This window comes from Pteropus vampyrus, unplaced genomic scaffold, assembly GCF_000151845.1.
Source record: "Pteropus vampyrus isolate Shadow unplaced genomic scaffold, Pvam_2.0 Scaffold444, whole genome shotgun sequence".
Lineage (NCBI taxonomy): Eukaryota > Metazoa > Chordata > Mammalia > Chiroptera > Pteropodidae > Pteropus > Pteropus vampyrus.
This window is the reverse complement of record NW_011889225.1, coordinates 1,174,004-1,184,856: the sequence shown is the minus strand read 5'-3', so window position 1 is coordinate 1,184,856 and position 10,853 is coordinate 1,174,004. Positions and strand designations below refer to the sequence as shown.

General features: G+C 38.3%; 2 protein-coding genes across 4 annotated transcripts in view; one reads left to right on the top strand and one right to left on the bottom strand.

Moving 5' to 3' along the window:
* Nucleotides 1–10,190, bottom strand: part of RECQL (RecQ like helicase) — a 40,525-nt gene extending 30,335 nt beyond the window's left edge. Inside the window, exons 1-4 of one of the 3 annotated variants that reach the window (XM_011381587.2) lie at nucleotides 10,090–10,175; nucleotides 9,674–9,757; nucleotides 7,715–7,762; nucleotides 373–573 (exon numbers count right to left, since the gene is read on the bottom strand). In XM_011381587.2, the coding sequence (XP_011379889.1) occupies nucleotides 373–573; nucleotides 7,715–7,762; nucleotides 9,674–9,749 (325 nt within the window). In that variant the 5' untranslated portion in view covers nucleotides 9,750–9,757; nucleotides 10,090–10,175. Of the gene's footprint in view, nucleotides 1–372; nucleotides 574–7,714; nucleotides 7,763–8,577; nucleotides 9,638–9,673; nucleotides 9,758–10,089 lie in introns of those variants that run through there. The other 2 variants (XM_011381588.2, XM_011381589.2) reach the window with 2 other exon arrangements.
* Nucleotides 10,191–10,312: 122 nt separating this feature from the next.
* Nucleotides 10,313–10,853, top strand: part of GOLT1B (golgi transport 1B) — a 12,832-nt gene continuing 12,291 nt past the window's right edge. The window contains exon 1 of the mRNA XM_011381583.2: nucleotides 10,313–10,473. Coding sequence (XP_011379885.1) covers nucleotides 10,449–10,473 — 25 coding nt within the window. The 5' untranslated portion in view covers nucleotides 10,313–10,448. The remainder of the gene's footprint in view (nucleotides 10,474–10,853) is intronic.

Sequence of the window (10,853 nt, the reverse complement as noted above, 5' to 3'; positions counted from 1 at the left end):
TTGGCAAAATCTTGAATCAAAAAAGGTTTGTTCAGTAGGGCAGGGAAATAAACTAGACTTTTGCAAGAAGTTTGAATTTTTTCTCAACTGTTTGGTTTTGTCTGGTGAAAATTTAAATATCTTATTTTTCCAAGCACTGATTAATGTTGTTAAAACCATATTTGGAAAAAATAAAGTTTGAATAATAAAAGCTTAATTCAAAAAGACTATAGAACATGGGTAAATGGTCTGCGACAAATTTCCCATGCCACTCAAGGAATACCAGTTTCACTTCTGTGTCTACTGGAAAGGCTGACCCAGGCATAATTTGATTCCATTTTAAAGAAAAAATAAAAAAACTAGCAAAGAAAAAAAAAATAATAAAGAATAAACCTTCTTTATTCCAAGAGGCAGGTGAGGAAGAATCACATTCACTGCTTTTCGCAGAATCAGAATCCTCTAAACACTGCTTTATTCTGTTTGTTAGGATGTTTTTTTTCTGAGTAAGCTCTTGTTGTCTTTCCAGAAGTTCTTGAATTTGAACATTTACTGCATGTAGCTCATTGGATATAGAATCCAATTCCTCAGTTAGAGCTATAGGGGGGAAGAAAAGATATAGTGACTAGACAGTTAAATACAATTTTAGTTTTCCCTACTGGTTTTTGGATATTTCTCACCAACTAAATCACAGCCAAACTTACAGGAGTTCAGCAGAGCGGTTAAGAACATTTGTTTTGGAGTCACACAGACCTAACTTAAATCTCAGGTCCTCTTCTTACCTGCTAGGTGACCGCAGGCAAGTTGACCTGAGCCTCAACTTCTGTATCTGTAAAATGGGAATAATACCTAGTTTTCATAGCACTGGAACGAATTAAGTGAGATAATATATTGAAGGTTCTTGACATAGTACCTGGTACACACATAAGCATTTAACAAATGGTAATTATTTTAATTATGTTGCAGGGCAGTGGTCCAACAATCTCCTAAATCATTTAAGTAACCAGACTGTGAAGCAAAAGGAAGGTATTTCGAAGTAATCCCATAACTTAACATTATTTCATGAAACATTCACATTTAGGCTCACATGGTGGCACAATAAGAATTCAATGATTATAAACAAGATGATGTAGTAAAAAGAGAAACCAAGTGTGCTATTGGAAATGACATTACAACTCCTTCGAAACTAATTTATAAAGAGGCTTGAATGTATGATTCTAACCGGAAAAAGTCAAAGTGAGATTGCCTTTGACACCACATCAATGGAAGCTAAAAAATTTTTAAAGATGTCCTTGGTGCTTTCCAAAACATCTGCCTGCATTATTGTGTCCACTTTTAACTCCTTTTCATGATATAAAATTTTATGGTTATGACTTAAAATAGGAAGTTATGGTGATTTTATATTGTAGCAACTGCCAGAACTCCCTTTTCTGCATGATTCTGGGTTAGGGTTGGCAGCAAGAGAACTCTGTATGGCATGTGGAAGGTGGAAATGAAACAGCAGGCAGATTTACATTCAGATGGTTGGCATAAGGTCAGATACTGCTGCAGCTCACTCATCATGGATCTGTTGGCTCACCCATTGGTATGAGGCAGAAGCCAGCTCCTCCAGCTCCTACTGAATCTCTTGGGGTAGTAGCTTGGCCCACACCTTCTACGAATCTTTAGCCGAGTTCATGTGTAACTTCAGCTCTTCTCCGGGCACCGGCTTACATTATGGAAGTTAGAGCCTTGTAGGCAATGACACACCAAAATGAGTCCAAGTGAGAAATGGATGGTTCCACTTTGTCCTTGCAGGTTTCAGCTCATCATTACCCGCTCATACTTCACATCTATCTTCCCATCCCTAAGGCTGGCCTTACTGACTTCACAACCAGCAAGACTGCTTAACCAGCTCCCATGATCATGTGAAGACTAATCCCTAAAATAAATCCCTTATATCAGACTGAACTCTAATCAACATCCAGTGCTGTTCCAGATAAACAGAAACTTAAAGGTCGGTTCTCTGAATTGCTTCTAGGCCACCTGGAATTGGGTCTCTGATTTGATTAAAGATATTAATGATCCTTGTCTGCAGTGATAAAAGTGACAATGCTATTCCATGGCATGTAGTAAAGTTATTTAAATTATAATCTATAGACAGCAGTAATTAAGTATCTAGAGGACAGACTCTGGGTGACCAAATATTTCCTGTCACAGATTTTGGTGAAAATAATGGGGTTAATTGGTTGCTTCAAAGTATGCTGGAGAAATTGAGAAGTGCAGGATTTGTATAAAAGGACTTCGAAGTTTCTGATTATCCTAAAAGAAATTTTATCTCCAGTAGCTACAAGACCAAGATTACTGAATACAAACCCAAAGTCTAAATCCTGCAGGTGGCTGAAATACAGTGCAAATTAAATTCCTGACTTTGCAGAAACTTATATTGAAGTCACAACATTGATTAGGAAGGAGTGAGACTAAAATTGGGATGGGAACATCTGGGCAGATTCCCATGAAGCAGGGACCTTGAGTCATTAAATTCTGCCAAGTGTCTTTTACCTTTCCTCCCCTTTCTGAAACAGCCTCCTCCTGCCTAAAATACCTGTAATGGTCTTTCCTGAGGTAGGTGCCTTATGAGAGATTGCTAATCTTCCTAAGAATCACACCCCCACCCCCATCTCTCAGTGCTTCAAGAAAGCTCTAGAGGATGAGGTACAAAAGTATGACACATGAGAAGACACAAAACACACCAAAAGAGCTGCATTTGCCAATATATATCACCAGAAATGTAGGGAATATATACAGGAATAGATCCAAAAGGTACTAAATCGGGGTGGACAGAATATTGAATGAAGCTAAATTTGTTGGTCTGGACTCAATAAGAAATTCTGGATTTAGTGTGCTAAAACAGTGGCCAGGACCAGCTCTTTAGATGGTTGCCAGAAACCAGGCCCTAAAGATGAACATCACAAAGTTGTATAGAATGACACAAGTGTAGATTCCAATGAAGTCGAAGGGTTAGAACTTCCGGAAGGAATACAGAGGCTTGAAGGAATGGGAGTGCCGGAGTAGATTACCAAGTGGATTGATCATCCATCCATTCTCTTGCTGTCCCCTAGATGATCCAGAGTACACTCCCTTCATCAAGACTACAAGACATACTTTAATTAGGGGAGCCCCAGCATCGCTGAGATCTTGAGTGGCTGTTCTCTGTAAGCCAGGAACAACAGAAGTACTACCTTTGAACTAGACTACCCAAATCAATAAGAATGGATTCTAAGATACAAGGGCTAAATAGTGGCAATTCATGACCAAAAAGGCAGATGTAGTTGCCATAATGGACAACAGAGTAAAAGCAATCATCAGAAGTCAGACCCACAGAGATCTTTGGCATTGGTGAGCTGATCATATTCTTGATATGAAAATAAGTTATTTGCAGAGGTAGATTACAAAGTCCTCATTCTGGTAAACATAAGTCTGATTTGAATCATCACAACATAGTCACAGTCCTTCAACCAATTCCCAGACACGAGCCAATTTATAGGCCCAGAGACCCGTGAATAAAGTGAAGGTTGAGGAAAGACTCTACTTACACATCTAAAAACCTATGCAGTAAAGCTTTCCACAAGTCTCCTCCAGATAAACATTATCAGGATAATTGTGTATTGGGAAAAGGAAAATAACTTCTCAGAAATTACCAGACATTACTTCTGAGCTGGTAATTCCTGGAGAACTAAAATGCCATGCTGATCCACCAGAGTATGGCCTGAACTTATGCAAGCAAGGTGGTCAGGGCAGTTTAGGCTCAGATCCATCTCGCAGTGGGCTCAGGAGGTCTTCTAACCCACTTTGTGGTTATGTCCCCAGTTCCATAATGTGTAACTAGAGCAGATATATTCAGCAACTGGAAGGTGACTGCTTCTTGGCCACTTTCCTCATGCCAGTAAATCAATAGGCAAAGAAGTGTCACTGTGCTGGCTGAGGTGAGTGATCCTGACTTAAAGGGAAACTGGACTGCTATGAGACTACAGAGATAATGAAGAGTGTATCTAGAATGTAGGGGATCCTTTAGGGTACCTTTTGGTATTCCAATGTCCTGTGACTAAAGTTAATGGAAAACTACAAAAAACAAACATGGGCAAACTACTAAGGCAAGTCCCCACCAGATAAGGATCCATTACTAGGTGAGGTGGTAGCTGAGAGCAAAGGGATATGAAATGGATGGTTGAAGAAGGTACTTTTAAAATTACAGCTATGACCATATGACTACGCGAGAAACAAGAACTGTAATACCTATACACATTTCTTCCTTATTCTGATATTTGTATATAAACCAAGTTTAGCTTTTTTGTCCTTGGTGGGTTTTTGGTTTTTGTCCCTTCTCCTATTCCTCTAAAATCTAAAATAAAATGTGTTTACAGTAGCTAACTTCATATCTCAGGATTTAGGTTAGAGGATTATCAAGGAGGATATGATTCAGAAAAAAGAATAAGCATCACCAAAAGATGAATAGAGAATTTGTGCCCTCTTTCAGGGAGAGGATCAGTGTATATGTAGTTGTATGAGGGATAGCTGTATCATAATAGGCAGAAGCAGATTTTACTATTTCCTTTATTTGGAAATTAAATATGATTAAATTAAAAGAGGAGTCTACGGGCTATGGGTGCCAGGTAGCAAGAAGGAAGTCTGGTGGCTTTGTACTGTGATAACTTAGCTAAGCTAGAACTATATTTCCCAGAATTCCTTCCCTGCATAGTTCTAAGTCAAGGCAAAGAAAACTCTGCCAGGAATTTGGAAGACAAGAGTGAAGCAATGGCCCTATTTTTCATATTTAAGAATGTCAGGGCTGGTGACCTCATTGGCATGGGGCAGCAGCTGGTCCCACAACTCCAGCTGCTTCTAGATATCCTTGGGGAAATAGCAGGGCCTGCGGCTCCTCCAGATTCTGTTAGTTCTCCTCCTTCAGCTTCTCTGAACCCTCAGCCAGTTTCATGCAACTCCACGTGGAAGTACAACAGCTCTTTGACATGTCTCCTGCATCATCCAAGTTGAAGGCTTTGAGGCAATGAGAGACTAATACAGGTTCTGGTAAGAAACAGAAATTCATCAAACAAGTAGCAGATCTTTTTGCATTCTCCACCACATATTCATATTCTCTTCCCAACTGCTGGCTCTCCCAACTTCATGCCCAGTTCCAGACACACAGGCAATGTACATAAAAAGTTTAACCACTTCCCATAATCACATAAGGGTTAATCCCTATAGCAAATTCCCTATATCACTCAGTGCCTCTTGATCAAACCCTACCTGACAGAGATGTTAATGTCAACCCACGCTACAAAGTCAGTATCTTTGTACCATAGCCAAATCCTGATTGACTAAGAATATAAGTAGAGCTAGCTGTAATAAATCAGGGCACGTTAATGTTTTTGTTCAAAATTATACCATCTCCAATGCTGGCATGTACAACATGAGACTTTTACCACAGAAGATGAGATTGAAAAGTCAAGCGAATGATTTTGACAATCCGTAATGAACAGGAATTACAAGTACACAGGGTTTATTAGAGCAGCTATATCTAAAGAGCACAGTGAACTGAGTTAGGATCACACTTCAGTATTCCTAAGCTTACAGCTGATGCATGGGAGGTACCATTCTTCAGAAACAGGACATTTTCTAGTAACATCCAAAACTGAAGTTAACACTGAAAGGAAAGTGATTTGCCATCATGGAAGCCATCTAATACAAAGCAACAAACTGTCTGAAGGCAACTTCAAAGAGGCATTTCAAATATAGTTCAACAAGTGGGTAGAAGAGGTAAATTTATTTGAAAGAGGTACAATATTATGGAAGAAATTATTAAAAGCATCTTTTAAATAAAATGTTTTTCATTGTTCGGTTATTTTGAAATCATATCCCACTAATAAAGCTTGAAGTCTTATTAAGTAGAATAACATATGCAATCCAAAAAGGACCACACTAAACTGAGTTGAAGTTCAGTAACATCTCTTAAATTCTCATTTTAATCTCTAAGTAAAGACTGCTTGGGTTAGCATCTAATATAATTTAAATTGTTACCACTTAGTGTTAATCCTCAGACTGTGAGCATGAGTCATAGCCAAAACTTATGTCACGCTTTTTTATATTAATATTTAAATAAATTCTAAAGTTGTGGGGGTGGGGGCAAGAGGGTCTCATATTAAAAAAAATCATTTATTTAAAGTTTGAAAAGAACTGAATCTTTTCACCTCCTATTAGACCTAGTATGAAGCAAAGGTCATATTCACTAATTCCTAAAAAAGACTGAAAAATAACTGTAAGTTCCTAACCCCTGCCATCCGCCTCTTAATTGAATAGATAGCAAGATCTCACTAATAAGCACAGTACAATCTGATCAAGTTATAGAAACAAATAATGGATGGAAACACACAGACATACCAAGACTATATGCCTGGGAAAGACAGAATGGATGTTTTTCCTTTGCACTTTAAAAACATTTCAAATAACTCCATTTATAGGAATATATATTATTTCTTAAGGAAATAATCAGAGAAGCACACAAAGCTTTCAATTCAAAGATATTCAAGGCAGTATATTTTTTTGTTGTTTTAAAAATGAAAACTGCATAAGAGTTTAACGCTAAAAGATTAAGTGGTATTATTTAATGTCACTTCGAAATAACAAAATACAGTGCACATATTAGAACATTTACAACAAAGAATTTATTTAACAATGTCTATATTCTACATTTACATTGTTTTTAATAACATGTTACAAAACTATATGTACAAAATGTTAAAAATTTTGTTTAAAAATAATAAATTAAATGTTACAGTATTAATCTGAACAGTAAGATTAGAAGTGATTTAAATTTTTTACTTTATAACTTTTAAGTTCCTAGAATTCTATAAAAAAAAAAATATATTCTCCTTGGAACCCTAATGCATTGCTGGTGGGAATATAAAATGGTATACCACTATGGAAAACAGTATGACAATTTCTATTAAACACTGAAATACCATATGACTCAGCAATTCCATTTCTAGGTACATACTTAAGAGAATTAAAAGCAAGGACCCAGATATTTGTACAGCAATGTTCATAGCAACATTATTCACAATAGCCAAAAGGTACAAGCCAAATGTCCACTGACGGACAAATGGATAATCAGAAGGTGGTATATACATACAATGAAAATATTATTCAGCCTTAAAAAGATATATTACAAATGGATGAACCTCAAAGACATTACACTAAGTGAAATAATCTAGACACAAAATACAAATATGGTATGAATATGTATTAACTAAAGTACCTAGAATAGTCAAATTCATAGAGCCAGAAAGCAGAAGTGTTGCCAGTGGTTGCTGGGAAGGGGATAATCAGGAGTTGTTGTTTAATGGAGACAGAGTTTCAGTCTGGGGAGATGAAAAAGTTCTGGAGATGGATATTGGTGATAGATGCACAACAATGTAAATGCCACTGAATTATATACTTAAAAATAGCTAAAATAGTAAATTTTGTAATGTATACTTACTATAATTTTTAAAAATTTGAAAAAACAGCACTTCTATAACCAGAATTTTTAAAACAAATATCTTTAAAATTTATTTTTATTAAGACTTTTATTTAAAGAAATTTAAGGTTCACAGAAAAGTTGAGGGGAAGATAGAGAGAAAAACAAGTATTTTTTTTTTCAAAGACCATGCAATTAGAACTAGAACAGAATGAACAAAATGTAATCATTTCCACTAACCTGAAATAGATGCCATTCTAGAATTGAATTCGAGATCCAAATTTCTTTCTAAAAATGAAATAAAAAATCAGAGCAACAATTTTTTTAAACAGTACAATTACGCCCAGTCAATGATAATGTGTCATGACTAAGCACGAAAAAAGTTAGAAATTATATATTGCAATGACCTTTTAAACAAGGATTACATGGTTTTTACCACATTAACTTTTATGAAAGTTCTTTAGATTTCGGACAGGTATCCAAAGTCACATAGACATATAATAACAAGTACAATGTCAATAACACTTAACAAACATCTACCAGATACAAAGTGATGTAGCAAAAAAGAGCAAAGATTTGAAGTTAAAAAGTTAGCACTAAATTATTGTGATTTCAGCAAAGTTTAATACCCTGTTCCTCTCAGCCTTTTCCCCAACTTGTAAAATTTGGATGATAGAACCTATCTTATAAATAACAAATTGGATAGATTCAAATGTCCCAGGTTAAGCGAAATCCATCAACATAAATATTCAAATTAATCATTTGACATTTTATTCAATTCTTGCTTTAAAGTGTTACAATTAAGGTTTAATCTTAAAGAAATTATAGTCTGGGGGGGTTAAATTTCAGAAAGAGAGAACCTGAAAATATCAGAAGTGGGAGGGGGGAAACATAGTTTTATAAAGGAACTCTAAATACCTATGAATGACTAAAATAAGAGTACATAGGAGCAAATGGAAGTAGATGAGGCTTGAGGGTAGAAACTTTATATTTCCCATAATCCTCATGAACACCTCTCCTAATTGTGATATGGGCAGTCAACATTTTCTAAAACTAATTTAGAATGTTCCCCAAAGGTAGCTTCATCATGCTCCCACCCTTACCCAGACTGCCAACTTTATGCTCTTCCTAATGTAGAATTCTGAAGCCACGACTAGGCTGGAAAGACAGGCAGGGTCTTCTTTATCTTGCTAAGGAGTTTGGAATGGCCATATCACTAAACGATATTTAAGTAGAGTAAACCAAGGACTTCTAATTCTTTATCTTCATAAACATCTCTTCACTTCAAGGATATACAGTTCTCCTTCTCTAGACTGTAAGGTTCTCCCACAGGGAAGGGGTTGAGTCTCTTCAGCTCTGTATTCATGTAGCCTAGCAAAGTGCCTTGCAAACAGTGCAGAATCTGGTTTGCTGAGATTGAAAGCAGAGGTTAACTCTGACTTTGTGAAAGAATATAATCTATAACCATTTCCTCCCACTATATGGGGTTTACTTCTTTGAATATACTGTTTAAAAACCGCTCATAAATTCTTTCCCCAAATAACATGATTTAATATTAAGATATCTCAATATAAAATATGTTCAGAAATTGAGCTATAGCAGGTCAGTCTTAAGTATAGTCAGTCTTAAGTATAGTTAGGCACTGTTAAAATCAAAAACAGAGACTAGCCTTGAAAACTCTGAGCAGACAAAACCAGTTTAGTCAAGCAAGCAAAGCTTAATTTAGCTTGTTTTGTAAAAACCAACTTAACCTGGGGTGTTTCTCATTTATGCCTCTGGAAATCATAAGTGAAAAATTAAACCATCTCCCAAGGTTGATCCGAGATAACAACTAATCAATTCCCTATCATTTAAGAAAATGTTAATCCTATAACCAATCACTATGAAGGCAGCCACTGCCTTCTCACTGTATAAGCTGCTTTAACAATATACCCCTGAGCCTCATTAGTTTGAGTGCTCCCGGTTCGAGAACTGTCTCTTTGAATCTTCACTAATTACTACTTCCGTGATTCCTTGGTTTTATTTCTACTGTTTCTTAATTTTTGACAGCATCCACAGGAAATATTTTAGTGTCACACTCAGTCATCAATGCCAGAGGAAATGTCACTGAGATACCACAAGTTAAATAAGACACATGTCCCCCCTCTTCCCGCCACCTGCGTTTAGAGGCAACGGTAATTTAATAATACTTTCCCTTACGCTTGGATATCCCCAGTGGCTTCCCAATAAATGGTTGTTGCCAATAAACGGGTTTTGGTGACAGGGCATCCTGCATGGAAAGGGCTGGCGATGAAAAAAAAAAAAAAAAAAAAAAAAAAAAAAAAAAAAAACTGGTTGGCAAATGAACGTGACCCTGTAGGCCCAAGTTAGGCCATTAGAGCTGGGCGATGATTAACGCCCTTGTTTCTCCTCTGCCAATGTTTTGGTGGAAGGAAGTGATCTGCTAAAGAGTGACCCCGCGGTCAGACAGGAAAAGAATCAGCCCTTTCAAAGTGGTAACAGGAGTTATCCCAGAACGTCTCCACAAAAGAATCAAAGACGCCCCCCGACCCCGGCCTCCCCGGTATCCTCACTCTCAGATTCCAAAGTGCCCCAAACTCAGAACCTCTACTCACGGCTTTCAGCTGCCCTCCAATAAAAACTTCCCGCCAACAGCCTCTCCTTTTTCCCGAGCCAGGAGCATCCACCCTTCCGGGTCGGTCCGTTCAACCAATTGCAAGTAACATCTTTCTCTAATTGGTCAAGGGGTGTGGCCAGCAGCGCGTCACTGAACAAGACTATAGGTTATTGGTTGATATTGGGAGCGGGTTTAGCCAATGAGAATTAGTCTTGAAGCTGGGGTGGGGGTGGCTGCGTGTTTCCGGAAGACGTGGCGGCTCTTGCCTGAGCTGTTTCCAGGCTTCATTACTCTCGACTTTGCTTCACACCCTGGCCTCCTCGAGGTGCTGTCGTCGTTGCCCTCACCGCTGCAGTCATGATCTCCTTAACGGACACCCAGAGTAAGCACCTGCCTCGGAGTCCCCGCCTCGAACCTTGTACACCCCTTGCTCGGGCTGGGTCTCGCCCACCGCCCTTCCGCCCAGGTCAATGAATGAAGCTTCGCGTTGGCAGCGGCGGCCTGCGAAACTGAGTTAGGACTGCGGTGACCTGGAGGGTTGCCTTGAGGGAGAGAGGGCTGGACTTGCAGTGGCGACCTAGCCTGGGTGGAGACTGGAGACGCCTCTGTGGGGTCTGGAGACGCCGGGGCTGGGGAGGTGGAGCTTTCGCTGAGGGTCTGTCTGACACGAGGGTCGCGCCGCTCTCTCATCCCTAGTGAGATGGGCACTTTGTTCTTGCGGACAGCCAAAAGAGAAAGTTTGATGTGCAGTGTCCGCGGCCC